At 59.3% G+C, this 15753-nt stretch overlaps 1 protein-coding gene across 1 annotated transcript; it reads right to left on the bottom strand.

Moving 5' to 3' along the window:
- Positions 1 to 103: 103 nt before the first annotated feature.
- CABP7 (calcium binding protein 7) lies at positions 104 to 9689 on the bottom strand. The gene is made up of 5 exons (XM_058690784.1): positions 9568 to 9689; positions 3140 to 3283; positions 2135 to 2247; positions 1656 to 1809; positions 104 to 1426 (listed from the first exon to the last, which is right to left on the bottom strand). Exons 1-5 carry the CDS (start codon positions 9674 to 9676, stop codon positions 1299 to 1301), a joined length of 648 nt encoding a protein of 215 aa, XP_058546767.1. The 5' UTR covers positions 9677 to 9689; the 3' UTR covers positions 104 to 1298.
- Positions 9690 to 15753: the final 6064 nt, after the last annotated feature.

The following is a 15753-nucleotide window of genomic DNA, read 5'->3' as shown; positions in this document are numbered from 1 at the left end:
TCTGTGCCCTGGCCCCTGGTTGGAGGACGGGCAGGACTGGAGTAGGTGACGTCCTCTGCAGGGCGATGAGTGCTTGCTGCCCGTCTCCCTGGAGGGCCGGCAGAGGCTCAGCACAGCTGCGCAGATGGTGCGCCAGTGTGGCTGTGATAAGTGGCTCCGGGTGTGGGAGAGGAGCTCGAGGACCCAGTCTGCTGTCCCTGTCCCCATGTGTGCCCATGCTGAGCTGGTGCCCGAACGTGGGGCGTGGTGGGAGCTGTGTCTCTGGCCTAGATGGTGTAGAGAAGTTGGGGGCCCCAGGTGGACAGGCCCCGGACTTGGAGTGGCCTGGCTGAGCTTCCTGGCACCGACAGTGCTGGGCTACACCAGCCCCTTAGCCCAGCATGACACAGGGCCCCTCCCAGGGCTTCTGCCCCAGAAGAGCCCCCTGCAACGGGAAGGTTGCACAGGCTGCTTAGGAGATTTGGAAACTCCCGGCCCCTGGTCTGCTTCCCTCCTCACTGCACTCCAGTTCTAGATTCTGTGCTGGGTGGTGATGGGCAATGTGGGCCTCAGGCCAGTAGGCCTCTGATGAGGGGGCTCAGAGGGTAGAGAGACTGCAGGGCCACCTCAGATGCCCCATCTTCCATGCGCTTCTGCCCTTCCTGAAAATCCCTGTTAAAGGGGGTCCTGAAGCCAAATCTGGGGGCCTCTGAGTCTCAGGGTCCTCCTCTCTGAAATGGGCAAATTCTTTGGCCCCAGTGGGTACATGGAGGAAGGCTGAGTTTGAGTCTAAGGAGGGTCAGAGAAAGGGACCCCACAGAAGGCCAGAGGCCTTCCCAGGCTTGGCCAGGGAATAGGGCCCAGGAGACCCCAGCCTCACCCCCTCTCCAAGAGGAAGCATTCTGCCCCCATCTCCACCCTGCCCACAGCCCTGGGCAAATGTCAGGGACCACGGTCGGGCTGGCTGTGTGACCCTGGGCACAGGGTGCTCCTTCCTGCCTAAGTGCCCACAGCAGCTACAGGACCCTGTACAAATTCCTCCTAAACTTCCCAGGAGCCCCTGGATGGTGGGAAGAGTGAGTGCTACATTCGGGCCAGGATGGGCAAGGTGGAGGCGGGGCTGGGGGCTGCCCTCAAGAGCCACCACCAGGCCCTCCACAGCCAGGCCACAGCTCCATGCAGGGCCCACAGGGTGGGTGGGGTGGGGTTGCCAAATGTCCAGGACCTGAAGTACACGCGGCGGTGGCCCAGGGAGCCGAGTGAGGGAGGGGAATGCAGGCGGTGGCGGGCGCAGAGGGGGCCCCATGCACCGCGTGCGCCTACTTCATGCCGCTGCGCAGCACCTGGTTGGCTGCGATGAGCATGACGCTAATGATGAAGGCGATGGCGAAGGCGCAGATCAGACTCTTGCGCACGCACGTCTGGCGGATCTGCTGGTTGGAGCAGGCTGTGGCCGCCCGCCAGGGAGCACCAGAGAGAGACAGACGGGGACAGCGAAGCATGGAATCAGGAGCCGCCTGCACTTCCGCACACGGGCTTGTCCCATGGGACGCGCAGGGACACAAGGCTTGGGGCTGGCAAGGAGGCCCCCAGCCACCCCCTGTCAACCCCTGGTTCCTCCTCCCCCCGCCCAAGCAGTTGGCCTGCCCATGGGGTGCCAGGGGTCGGTCACTCACTCTCCACGTCCACGGGGCACTCCTCAGCTGTGCCCAGGTGGCTTTCCTCCTCCGTCATGATGATGTTCTCGATGTCCTTCATGGACAGGTGCTCACAGAAGGTGTCGTACAGCAGCCGCTTCAGCTCATCCACGGTCAGCTTCTGCATGTCGCACTTGCAGAGGGAAGGAGACGCAGTGCTCTGGCCATTGCCACCACCACAGCTGCCACCCAGAACCTTGCAGCCACACAAGCCCAACAACAGACCTCCAGACTCTGGAGGACTGGAAACCACTCACTCTATTCCTTGAGTCCTCAACCACACCAGCCCCCCCGCCGCTCCCCCCCAGGGAGCCCATGGCTCTCTGGGAGACAAGACATCCAGTGGATAGAAGCCTGGGATAGTCATTCCCCTTTACAGCGTGGCCCTGGCTATTCACTAGCCCCAGTACAGCCCTCCACAGTGTGCACACCCTAGGTCCCAAGCAGCCAGTGCATACCTTCCAGAAGACGGTGTCAAAGTCAGTGCCATGAAACTTCTCTGGGATCCCCGAGGTAGAAAGCTTGGGTCCCAGGAGAGTCACAAACTCCTCAAAGTCCACTTGGCCGTCGCCTAGGGCAAGCATAGGTTCAATCAGTGGGCCAGCTTACAACTGGGCTGGGTCCTGGGCCACCTCAGGCAGGTCCCACCTTCTCTGAGCCTTGAGTTATTTTCAGGGACACATAACATCTGCCAAGCTCTGGGCTGATGCTAAACTCACCAAATATGATGAGGCCCCACCTGGTAAAATGGAGATGGAGTGCAGCAGGTGGGCCCAAGTACATAGGAGACCCTCAGAGTTTACTCAGAAACCATGGCTTCCCAGCGCCCTGCTTCCTTCCCCCGGCAGGTGTGGGGCCTGACATTCTCCCCACACAGCTCAGGGCACAATCTACCCAGACCACCACCTGCTCTCTAGGTGGATAGGAGGCAGGGCTGGAGGCCCACAGTGAGGACAGGGGGGATGAAAAGAGAGGACTGGACATTACTGGTCTTTTTTACTCATTTTTCTTTAATAAAATGCCAGGTGGCAAATGCAACTAAATGATTTTTTATTTGGGGTGAGGGGACCTGGGGTATTTAGTATACCCTTTCTACTTTCCTGTATTTCAAAAATTGCTCAGGGGGCACCTGGCCGGCTCAGTTGGTACAGCATGAGACTCTTGTCTTAGGGTCATGAGTTCGAGCCCCACATTGGGTTCAGAGATCACTCAAATAAAACTTAAAAAAAAAAAATCTTAAAAAAATTGTTCCGAATACAGAGCAAGAGAGGCAGAGCTTCTGACCTCCGTGCGTGGATATGATTGGGGCCGTCACACTCTGGCCTCTATTCTCTAGGCTGATAAATGGGTCCAGACCTGGCTGCATACTGCTATGGGCTTAGGGGGTGCCTGGGAGGGAGAGGCTCAAGGCCTCAGAAGCCCAGGTGAGGGGTGAGGAAACTGAGGCAGGGGGTGATGCTCACCGTCCATGTCCAGCCGCTGGATGATAACTTCCAGCTCCACCTCATTGGGCATGTAGCCCAGGGAGCGCATGGCTGTGCCCAGCTCCTGCTTGGAGATGAAGCCATTGCCATCGCGGTCAAAGACTTTGAAGGCCTCACGGATCTCTGTTGGGGGAGCAGAGCAGGTTGGGACCTCGTCTCTGTCCCCACACCCCCCCCTCCCAGGCCCCCAGGATCCCCAAACCCGCAGCCTGACCACGGCATTGAGAATCCACTATGGAGCCTGCAGGTCTGATCAGAGACAAGTGGCAGGTGGTCCAGGAGTCCACCATAGCACTCCCTTCTGGAAGCTCAGGGCAAGCCAAGCTGGGCAGCAAAGCTGTGCCCAGGCCCGTGGCACTGACGAGAGAGGAGAGCGCCCTCAGGGTCTCAGCCTTCGCTTGTCAGGCTCCCACAGCCTCTCAGGGCGTGCTCACGACGACCCCGTGTGGCGGGTAGCATGAGTCCCACAGGGCGGGCTCCTGGGGCCTGGTAGTGGTGGCCTCTGTGAGCTGCCAAAGGCTTCCCTGCCCACCCCTCACTCCTTCCGTCCTCCACACCCCCTCATTCCCATCACATGGCTTCCTCCCTTGGGCTCAGCTTAGAAACTCCAGCCAACACTCCTTAATGGTGCCACGTGGGGCAGCCACCATCTCCGGCTCAGGGCTGACAGGCCTGTCAACTCCGTGCAGACTGTCTCCCCAGCCCAAGGTTTGGGGAAAGGCAGACACTGGATAGAGGGGCCACAGCAAGCCCAGGCCTGCTCAGATGTGGGGATTGTCCCTTGCATTGTACAGAAAGGGAGACTGAGGCTGGAGGACCTGGGTGACTCAGGGGTGGAGAGCAATGCCCCACCCAAGTGACCTCGGGTCAAACTCCGTCTCACCCACAGTAAAATGCCCAGTAGTGATGTGGGTATGACAAGAGTTTTACCAAAGATGTCTAGGAACTGCTGAGGGGTCCTAACCTCTCTCTGCTCACCTTCATTGTTACTCGGCCCAGGAAGGGCCCTAAAGAGCATTTTCCTTTGGTGGGAGTGGTAATCTCACTCCTCCCACACCCTCTCCGCTCCAGCTCCCTTGTTCAGTTCACCTGCCAGCCTCTTGGCCTTTGCCTGAGCCTTCCCCCAAGACTTCAACAGGCACAATCCTGTCCCTGGGTGTAGGTGTGGGTGTACTTAGAAGCAGAGACAGATGAAAATGCTCCACACTGCAGACCTGTAAACTGAGGCATGGAGAGGCAAAACAGCCAGCCCAGGGTCAGTTTGGAGTTAAGGCTGTTTCTGGTGAGAGCAGAAGTTAGGTTGGCCTAGGCCTGGCCTTAAAGGTCTATGAGCCCCTAAAACTGTGGAATCCTGTGCCACGCAGTTATTCCCAGATCCCACTGGCCCCATTGAAGACTAGGGGCCATGGCAAGGTGGCCATGACCAAACTTTATCAGGTTCTTCCTACCTGGTGTCTGCACCCAAGGCCTGGAGGTTAGACCAGATGGCATGCAGGCCAAGACAGAGACAGCAGGCTACAGTTGAGATGTCTGGGCCCCCAGACCACCCATCCTAGGCTGGGCCTGAGAATCTGGTTGAACCAGGGGCCCCTAAGCCAGAAAGGAGCTGGGATGGGAAATGTGGGCCCAGCCCAGGGATTTCTATAAACCTCGGATTGGAACTCCAGGCCAATTCCCACCTAGGGTTTTCCTGGGCCACTGATGAGGTGGTAAGCTCCTTATCACCAGAGGTATATATGAGCGGACACCCAGAGTCATGGAGGCTGCTGAGGAACTCATATTGCTTGGGAGTCTCTAGGTAGAGATTCAGGCACTGGCCATGCAACCAGTTACACCGTCTGCCACTTTCACCGCCACACACACTTGGGTTTCTGGCCAGCACTGTTGCCCTCCTGACCAAGCCACAGGCTCTGTCCACCCCAGGTGTCCTGAACTCCAGCACTAGGAACCTGTTCAGCCTTACTAAACACCAGCACTGCTCCACATCCAGGCCTTCGAACATGTGGCTCCTTTTGCCCGGAACTTCTTCTCTTCACCATGGTAAACTCAGATGCATCTCAGGTCCCCAGCATGGACTGCATCACCTCCTTGGTGTCCTCCTCCACCACCAGCTGACTCTGGCTTTCTTCTGGGCTCCCACAGACCCTGTTCTTCCCTTGCACTGACCACACTGGATTGTGAATTACGAATGCCATGAGGGCAGGGGCCAGGTCGGTCTTGTTCGCAGCTGGGTCCCCATTTCCTGCAACAGTCCCTGTCTGTCGAGCATAAACATCTGCTGACCTAGTGATTTAATGAATGAATGACTGATTTGGAGAACCTACCCATCTGGAGCACACAGAGAAAAGAGCTGAGCAGAAGTTCATGCACCACTTGGTGTGAAGCCATCGTTCAGAGCCCATTTACTCCTAGTTTACAAACAATCCTGGTAGGAGTAAGCATTTGCTTTCTGCTCCCCAAGCAGGCAAGAAACATGAGGGAAGACTGAGAATGTTGCTTGTCACCTTGTCCAACCGCCAAGGACCCCACCCCTACCCACCCTATGGGCCACCACTGAAGAGTGGAATCAAGCTGAGGACAGGGTCGAGGGTGCCACCCCCAAGATTTCTGGGTCAGCTGGTTTTAGAAGGAGGAGCCCAGGGTCAAGCACCCCATTTTTCTGGGTCCTCAGTTTCCTTCTCTGTAGACGCCCATTTGGGAGATCACAAGGTGGGATGGCAAAACCCTCAACCCACGGTGGGGCTGCAGTGGGTGCTGGCCCCCTCCCCTGCCATGAGCTGGGGTCCAGGCTGTTCCTCCTACCCTGGCAGGGGCCGGGCATGGCCCCCAGAGCCCATGGCTGCTTCAGTTGGAGCCCCTGACCTTCCTCTGAGAGCTCTGAGGAAACTCACTGAGCTGGACAGGAGACAGTGAAGGACAGGTGAATCTTGGGTTATGTGGGCAGGTGACAGACCCTGAGGCATCCCCACAGGTCCCAAGAGGCACCAGCACTCTGTCGGGAAGCTGGAGTCCAGAGAGGGGGCGCACACGCTGGAGGTCACTCGCAGAGCAGGGGCAGTGTCTGTCCTCTGCAGCAGCTGCCATTCTCCGCGGCATTGGCCCCACGCCCCACCACTCTGGCGTCCCTGAGTTTCCAGTATGCGCAGAGGCGGCTGCTGGACTTGCAGGGAAGAGGGGCAGGAGAGGGGACTCCCCCACCCTCCATACTCTGAATGCCCTATTTGGCCACTGTCGATGCAGGCTCCACTGTCTGAATGAGCAGGCCAAGTGCCAACCTCAGAACTCTGCCCTGGTGGCTGCCTGCCTGTCTGTCTGTCTGTCTCCTTTCTCCTCTCTCTGGCCAGAAAGGGCTGGGCCACGGCCTGCAGCCACCTCACTCCTACCCTCAGGTGCTCAAGTCCGTTGATGCCACTGGGGCCAGCCTCTGTGCTCCTGCAGACCCTGGAGGGCTTTGCTGGGTGTGTATGTCATGGCCGGGATGGTGGTGGAGCGGGATGAAGGGAAAATCTGGAAAGCCTGTGCCTCTTCTCAGGGTCAGACAGGCTGCAGGCCAGTTTGGCCCAGCCACATCTACTCTGCCAACTTCCACCCATGGCTCCCCAGGGTCACAGGCCCCCAGACGCCTTTGTCAGACCTTCAAGGACTCTTCTACCCAGACTTTCCCCAGATCCTGCCTTCCGGACCTGTCCTACTGCACACCATGGATCCCTGACTCCAGACCTTTCACCCATCTCTCTACACTCCAGTCTCTGACCCATGCAGGATTCTCCCCACCCCACCCCCCGCCCCCTCCTTGGCCTCCCCTGCTGCTGCATCTGAACCCGTGAGCCCGCCGCTGCGTGCCAGGTCCCTTGATGAGCACCTCCATTGCATCCTCTGTCACCGGCAGCCCAAGGGAGTGGCAATGCCAAGCCCCTTTTACAGATGGAGAAAATGAGGCAAGAAAGGCAAGTGATTGTCCAAGGTCACTCCATGAGTTGATGGTGTAGAGATCTGAACCCAGTGCTGCCCGGCTGGGAAGCCCTCATCTACACCCTGTGCTCTCCACCTCCCTTACTGGTCCCTCTCCCCCTCAGATTAACCGCCCCCTGGATTTCTGCGGCAGGCACATAATGTCTGCAGCATTTCATCCCAAGCTGCTGGGCTCCCTCTTCTCTGCACATGTGGATCCTCCACCGGTGGGTGTCCTCCCAGCAAAGGGCCTGGGTCTTATCCAGACGGCCTTGGGGCAGGAGCACTAATGCAGGACACTGGCGGGGGGGGGGGGGGTGTCACCTTTTCCATCTAGCCCTGGCATTCAAGGACCACTGGGGCCTACAGAGACTTGGTCCCTCAAGAGGGCTTTTGGGTGCCTACAGCCAAGACAGAGGTCAGTCACGGAGGACTTTTTGCCCTCATCTACAGCTGCTCACAGGCTCGGAAGTAGGCTGGGGCCACCCAGGCATCTGCTTGTTCCACGACCCCCACTTGACCACCCCAAGGGGGGCCCTGCCCTTCAGATGCCCCCTGCCAGGGTCCCTCTGCTCCTCAGGGCCCAGGAGAAGGGGACAGGAGAGAAGCAAGGAGTGCGTTTGGTGTTGCTGGTGACTAACGCTGCTGGGTTCCTGCCAGTGTGTCTGCCAGGCGGCCCAAGGGGAGCCTGCGGCCTCCTTGCCCCTGCACTGCCCTCCCTATGCCCGCTCACCCCTGCAACCCAGCCTCTGCTTGGCTTCTGAGAGGGTCTGCACCCCAGGGCTGGGAGATCAAGAGAGGAGAGACCCCGTGAGACATGGTGGGGTGCTGGAAACAAGGGTAGGGAATGAGGTGGAAGCTGCCAGGATTTGGGGGGGACAATGTTGACCCCTGCCCAAGTGGCCAGCAGGAGGGTATGGAGGAAGACCCATGGAGGCAGACACTGGCAGAGGGTCGGGGTGGCTCAGGGCAGGAGGAGACAATGGTGGGGAAGTGACGGCCTCTGCCCCATCCCCTGCCCTCTTGGTCCTCATCATACCTCTTCCTTTTCCCAGGCCCTGGGCAGACAGGGAAGACACCTGGGCTTTGGGGTTCAAGGCTAGAGACCCAGCAGTATCACTCATCTATCTGTTCTCACATCAGACACCAGACCCCATCTCCGTGGCTCTGACAGCCTCTGGTGGCTTTCAGGGGACTTGAGAGGAGCAGGTGGCTCATAGCCTATGGTGCAGTGTGGTTTTGGGGGGGTGGGGGTAGCTACCTTTTTCTCTTGATCTTCCCCTCACCCAGTCTGACTCCCTTGAGATCTACCCTCTCTAGGGCTTAGGAATGAGGGAGGACCTCTCTCCATGCCTTCCCCTGTGCTCCCATCATCATCCCTGACTGCACTGGTGTCTCAGATACACCCCCTTAAGCCCTGATGAGCACCAGATCTCAGAGATCCCTGGACCCAAGATAACCAAAGGGAGGCCCGGCCTCTGGGTGATCTCAGCCCTTTACCCAACAGCAGACAAGTAGATCCCAGGGGTCCAGGACTCCCATCAGCCCAGAACCCCCACTCCACACCAAATAGGACCCTAGGAGGCCTGGGAGAAGGGAAGACTGAACACCTGCCCCCAGCCCAGGAGGGAAAGAGCTTACAGGCCCCAGGGGGCTCACTGCTCCCCCAGAATCTTTGGTCCAGGGATTCCAGCCCCTGAACTCTGCTCAGATCTGGCCTAGACCCTGCTTTTAAGGTCCCCCATTCATGTTGAGAGACAGAGAGACTCTGGGGGGCTAGATTTGGGTCCCAGCCTCTGCCTTTCCCTTCCAGGCTTGGTTATCAAGACCAAGCCGCCCAATCTGGCCACTTGTTGTCGCCACCACCTCCTGGGCCGCCCTCCCGGCGCTCTGGGCTGGGGGTCCCTGCAGGGCTGTGGGGAAGGGGCTAAGGCCGCAGGAGGAACTGGGGACAGCCCCGCAGGCGTTAAGAGCAGGGCAGTCGCCCTCTCCCCTTCTCCGGCTGCCCGAGCAGATTGGATTTTAAAAGCGACACGAGCGGAATGTCAATTCGAGCGCAGAGCCGCGGGCGGGCGCCGCGGAGGGGATCAGGATGCGGGTGCTCCGGCCGGGCCCGCGCGGGGGACACAGCTCGGACCCCCACCCAAACCGCCGCGTTGCCGCACCGTCACCGCGGACTGCGCGGCCCCGTGACCCCGCTGCGGGGCTCAGCAAGTTTCCGCAGCGCGGGGGACCATGCGGACAGGGGCTGGGCCACCCCTCAGCCTTGGCAACCCCCACCGCGGCACCCAGAGGTGTGAGTTGGTCCTGACTCCCCACGCAGCTGCTCGCTGGAGCGCCCACCTGGCAGCCGGCACCTGAGGACGGCCCCCCCACCCCCTGCGCCCCGAGTCCGCGCTTCACCTGGGCGCACAGGTAGGAGGGCGAGCGGGCGGGGGTCCCGGCGGGGCACTCACCCTCCAGTTCGTCCTCAGGGATGTCCACGGGGCGCTGCTCCGACAGCAGGTTGGGCACGGTGTAGATGCCCCGGTACATCAACGCCGCCGTCACCGGGTGGAACGGCATCTTGGAGGCTCCGCGCCCGCCCGCCCGCCGCAAACTTTGAGGTCGGGGCTCATGGGCCGGCGGCGGCCCCGGGGGCGGCTGGAGCGGGCGCGGCGCGCGGTTGCGGAGGGCGGCCCGGCGGCAGCAGCGGTGGCGAGGCGGGGGGCGCCCCTCCGGGGGCCTAGCGCCCCCGCGCCCCCGGCCACCGGTCCATGCCGCCCCCTCCCTCGTCCGGCTCCCGGCCGGGGCCCCGCAGGGGCGGCGGGGGCGGCGCCGTTCGGGCCTCTCCGCTCTGGTCGCCGAGCGCTGCTCCCGCCGCGCCCGCTCCTCGGTGCCCCGCGCACTCCGCGCTGCTCGCCGCCCGCTAGTCCGCTCGCCGGCGCGGCCGCCCGGCCCGCCGCTCCGGCTCTCGCCGCCTCCCGTGCTCGCTTGCTCGCTCGCTCTGTGCCGCGCTGGCTGCGCTCCCCGCCTCCCCCGCCCGCCCGCCGCCCGCCCCCTCTGCGCTCTCCACCCCCCCTCCCGCCCCTTCCCGCCGCCGGCCCCTGCGCGGTCGCCCCTAGCCCGCCGCTGCTTCTTCTCTCCTTAGCCCCAGGTTCCCCTTTCCCCCTGCGGAGGATCACTGTCCCTCGCCCAGAGTCCGCAGCTACCAAGACCAAGGTGGGGGTGGGGCCCTTCCTTCCTGCCCCTTGGCCCGCCCCCACCCCCCACGAACAGAACAGGGAACTGAGGACCAGAAGAGACCTGACAGAGAGGTGAGATGGGCCCCAGATGCCTGGGTCCTGGAGGAGAATCATACAGTATTGGTGTCAGGAGGGGCTCCAAGATGGGGAAACTGAGGCTGAGAAAGAAGGGCGTTGACCAAGGTCATAAGGGCGCAGGCAGCAGGCAGAAGCTTGGGACGGATCTGGGACAAGCTACCTTGCCCTGTGGCTGAGACTTGGCAGCTGACCTTGCCCTCCACAATAGAGCCCCAGTCCTGGCTCCTTTCCAAGTCCCCACTACTCTGCCTGGGGAGCTGCCAAGGGTTTGTCTGTCTTATGCCTCTCCCCACCCCCAACCCAGGGCACTGAGGGACAGAGAGGTGGCTGGGTGCCTGTAGGGACTGGTGTGAGTTCACGTGGCTGGTTAGACTTAAGGTGTGTGCAAGGCTCACCCAGGCCCCAAGGCATGTGTGCGCAGCAGGGTGAGGCGTCAGGTGTTTGTGGGAGCAGTATGTGTGTGCTTATATCTGTTATCCAGGAGGTGTGTTCATGTGTTTTTGAGTCCACATGCAGATGGATACATGTTGGGAGTGTGTATGGAAATCTGTGTGTGCCAAGGTTGTGAGCTGGTGGGGGAGGGGAGGGCAGGAGCTTCTGAGCAGGAGCCCATGGGCTGGTTGGGGTGGTGTACAGGCCCAAGGGCTAGGAGTGGCATGGGCATGTGTGCACAGATGTGTGTGTGTGTGTGTGTGTGTGTATATATATATATATATATATATATATATATATATATAGGGGTTGACCTTCTGGACTCTCCATGGCCCCAGCTGCAGGACCAGCCCCTGGAGGCCCCATTGGAACCACCTTCAATCAGCCAACAGCCCCAGTGGGAAAGCTGATTGCCATAGCCCTGCCCTGCCCTGCCCTTCCCAAGCTGATTACATTTTTCTGTTTGTTTCTGCTTTTGTAGTTGATTAATCACAGCCCTATCTTGGGGCCTGAGGAAAGGGGGCTCAGGGAGAGATGCCAGCCCTGGCCGAGCTGGGCTGGGCCAGGCCTGGGCCCCAGCACTTCTCAGGCACGGCTCTGGAGGGGGATCCCAACAGCGTCCACAACCTACAGAGGAACCAGGAAAGACCCCAGCTATTTGTCTCCCCAGCCTCTATGGATCAGCTGGGTGCCCATTAGAACTGTAGGCCGGGGGTGTGAGAGGCCCCAGAAAAGCACCACTCCAAAACCCTCCTCATCCACCTGTCTCCTGGCCGGACGGTCCACCATCGAGCTGAGTGTTTTGAGCTCCCTTGGGTCTTCCAATGCAGCAGAGGAGTGGGGAAGAAAGCACCCAGAACTCAGAGCCAGGCAGACCTGCGGCTCCTGCATCTACCACCTCCTCACTGTCATAGGACCTTAGTCCCCTCTTGTAACCTCTTAGGGCCTTGGCTTTCCCTTTGGGAAGTGAGAGTGGCGATGCCACCTCCCAGGCAGTGGCGAGGATGAAGTGAAGTAACATATGAGTCTGCCAGTGCATCCCTGTACCTCTTGGGAGTTTCCTATTAGCATGAAAATTCCCCCAAGGAATATGAATTAATAATAATTATAGCTGCTATGTATTGATTGAGAGCATGAGCTATAGCAGCTCTCTCTTTCCGTGTTTACTGAGTGGCCAGGCTGCACCAGCCCAGGCCAACCAGTTCTAAATCAGGACCCCTGTGCCAAGGGAGACTGGGCCGGTGCTTGCTAAGGGGCTGATGGGAAGCCCAGCTCCCACTGGCGTCTGGAGAGGCTGCTACAGAGCATGTTTGCGCTCGCTTGACAGAGGGGTAGCTCCTGCTGCATCCCCTGTAGCTCCCAGCCTTGTTGCCCAGGCAGAGAATTTTCAAAGGACAAGGCAGAAACAATCTGCGAGTAAATTAAGCAAAAATCAAGTGAATGGGCCTACCTAATACAGCCAGGCCCTGTAGGTCCGTGCTGAGGGAGGGCACGGGTGTCCACGGAGACACAGGCCTCCCTCCAGTCTGTGGCCAAGGGATCAGGTTATACATCCTGTGACTGGGCTGTTCCCTGGAGCAGGCTCCCACCAGGTCAAAGGGACAGGGCCCAATGGGGGTTGACAGCCTCAAGGTCACAGTACACCCCACTGCTTAGGCCATCCCTGGCACCCCTGTCCCTGGTGATTCAGGCCAGTCCCTGTCTATCTCCTGATGCAAAGCCATAGCCCACAGGGATGACTGTGGGCTTAGGGGACTTCCACGTGCCACCAGCTACACCTGCTCTCCCTTCTCTATCTGCCCATGGGTACCTGGGCTGTGCATATAACCTGCATGGCATCCCCCAAACCTCTGAAAGCAGTTTGGCCTTGCCCTCATTCATGGCTGAGGGCACCCCTGCTTAGGGAACTAAAGGGACCAGGTTGGGTCATGTATCATTGTGAGGCAGCACTAGGGTTGGGATAAGGGTAAGGGCTTCAGGAGCCAAGCTCTGGGTCATTCTGGTCTCAGCCTTCTAGGCTCAGAGGAATGTTGCTTCCTCTGGGAACCATCGTAGACCTCTGCAGCCCTCTACCTTGGACCACTGGGCATCTCAGCCACTGGGCAGCCCCTGGGTGCTAGCTGGGTCCTGTAAGCAAGTGAGGCCAGAAGTTGGAACACGAGAGGGTGCTGCTTATACCTGGAGCTCACAGAGCAAGCACCAGAGAACTGAGCAGCATGGTTGAGGTGGCAGCTCACTGTCTGGCGAAGGGCAGTGGAGGGGTGGGGGTGGTGCCTTTTTTGCAGAGGAAGGGCATGAAAGCAACTTGGAAAGTCTCAGACGTGGGGTGGGTGAGGCAGTGCCATGAGCTCTGCATGGATAACCCAGAGCCGGGCATGTGCCTTTGGGTGGCTACACTCTCTGAGCCTTGGCTTACTCACCTGTTAAATAGGAGCAGGTCTAGCCCCCAGAATGAACACTTAGATCCTGCATGTGAAGTGTTTGGTGCACAGAACATGGTATCTCTTACTATGAGTGAAGGGAACTCCAGGAGGAAAAGCCAGGGTAAGCAAAACTCAGAAGTGTGAGAGGACCATCTTCAGCTCTGGAGGGCAAGCTCTGAGTCTGTATCTCCTGGATCTAGTGCCTGGTGCAGGGCTGGGCTGGGCTTGGGAAATTGGCAGGGGCTGGATGAATGTCTGCTGGATGAATGAATGACAGGATGAATGAATGAATGAATGAATGATCGCCCACCAACCCACCCGCCCTTCGGCGTTGCAGCCCCGTCCTCTCCTCTGCACATCACAGGGGAGCAGATGGCGTGATTGCAGGGTGTGAATTATGTCTGTCGCTCCCCCATCTGGGGAAGGTAATGCCGCCATCACAGTACACTCCCTGGGGTGCCTTTGGGAGACTCAACTCGTGGGCCCCTCCGGAGAGGGGTCTCCACATCCACAGACTTTGCCCACTAGTCCTTAGCTCAGGGTGCTGGAGACACTGGGAGAGGTTAACCACCTGTGACTCTGGGAGAACCCACCAGGTGGCAGGGAGGAAGGGGAGAGAAGTGGAGACCACTCTGTCCAGAGGCTGGGTGCCTCCCTCCTGGAGACTGGAACCCTCTCATCTCAAAACCAGCAGGCTTGCCACCCTCCCTGGCTGGAAACCACTCCTTGGAGGCCAGCATTCTCTTGCCACCCACATTCAGCACCAGGGAGAGCTCCTGGCAGAGCCCAGGGTCCAGCCACGTAGGGTGCAGTTGTGGGGGGATGGAGAGCCCGGCAAGACAGTAAATGAACCCGTAGTCCAGAAGAGGATATCAAAGTGGAGGGAGAGCAAGTGTCAAACTCAAGGTCAACTCAGGACCGCTAACCACAGCCCTGTACAAATTGGGGGGCGTGGGGGGGGGGAGGCAAGGAGGTGCTGAGGGGAAGGGAGTGTCCAGGGAGGGCAGAGGCTCTGGCCTCTGCTCCTTGGCTAGGGAACAATATTGTTCCAAGAATCCGCTGGGGACAGTGTCTGGAGGTGAATAAAATATTCATCGTCTAGGCAAACTCACACAGTCACTTGATGAATAATGGAATTTATAGACTTGCAGAGGCTGACCCAGCTGGGCCGGCATCTAGAGGCTCCTGTCTGCTCTAATCCCGCCCTGCCACGGGCACCCCCTCTAAACCTTCAGATGCCTAGCTCCTCCAAGTGACAGGGGCAGACAGGACAGAGCAGGAGACAGAGTCCAGCAGGGGGACACAGGGCAAAGGGGACAGGTCCTTGAATTTATTGCTCCTTGAGAAGTGATTTGGTGATGGAAAAAGAGCACTGGACTCAGAATCCAGTGTGGCTGGGATGAATCCTACTACTGTTGCTAGTTCTATGTCCTGAGTATGTCAGTTATGCCTCAGTTTTCTCCCCTGTGAAATGGGGGTTGATGCAGCCATCACACGACCAAAGTTGCTGAGATGTGATGAGATGAAGAAAGTGACAGTGCTTGGTGCCTCTGTCCCTGGAACACACAGGTGGCCCTGTGCTGAAACATGTTGCTGAAAGGCTGGACCTTTAGAGCCTCTCTCTCTGGACCCCAGACTCCCCAGAGCCCAGGAGGGGTCTAGAAGGCAGAGAGAGGCATGGCCACAGAAGTAGAGAAGCTTCTAGTCCTCAGGGCAAGGTTTGATGTCAATAAGTGCAAAAACCCAGCCAAGGAGAGACAGACACGGGCACTCACCCAGGCCCTCCTACCCCAAAGAGTCTGCTCCCACTGGGCTGGGCATGAGCCTGGGCAAGGGTATTTTTAAAATGCTCCCAAGAGCTTCCAAGGTGTAGCCAGGATTAGAATCCCTATTCCAGGGGCAGAAGGCTGGTGGGGGAAACAGTCTGGGCAGGGGTAAGAGGAACATGGGGATATCCCACCCAGGAAATGACAGAGATCTCTGTCCCTTGTCCCCTTTGGGCCTTGGTCTCCCCTTCTGAGAAGTGGGAGCCTATGCCCAGCATATGACCAGGCTGCTGTCTGGGAGTGGGATCATGGGTACCTCTGGCCCAGCCCCTGCTCCAGTCCTACTTCCTGAGTGACAGCTGTGGCAGCTGGCAGGAGACAAGGCGCGAGCCAGCTCCTAATTGCTCTGGGCTCCCAGATCCCTGCCTCAGTCTGTTGCCTCTGATGAGACATTCGACTGACCTGCCCAGGGCGGCTGCTTCCCCCAGAAGAGGCCCCGTCTCTGGCTGGTCCGGGCATTATGCGGGTGGGGGGGAAGCTGCCTCTCCTTGCAAGGTCTTACCACATCTGGAGCAGGGTGAGGCTGGGACCCTGCAATCCCCCTTGGGCCTGCCTCCTCTTCTCTGCATCTCTGTGTGTAACATAAAGAGCTGTGTGTAATTTTCCATTTGAACAAGCAGCTGCACAGGTGCTGAGATACGCAGACCCCGTGGCTGGGC

Source organism: Neofelis nebulosa, chromosome 11 (assembly GCF_028018385.1).
Source record: "Neofelis nebulosa isolate mNeoNeb1 chromosome 11, mNeoNeb1.pri, whole genome shotgun sequence".
Lineage (NCBI taxonomy): Eukaryota > Metazoa > Chordata > Mammalia > Carnivora > Felidae > Neofelis > Neofelis nebulosa.
This window is presented reverse-complemented; position numbering and strand designations above follow the sequence as displayed.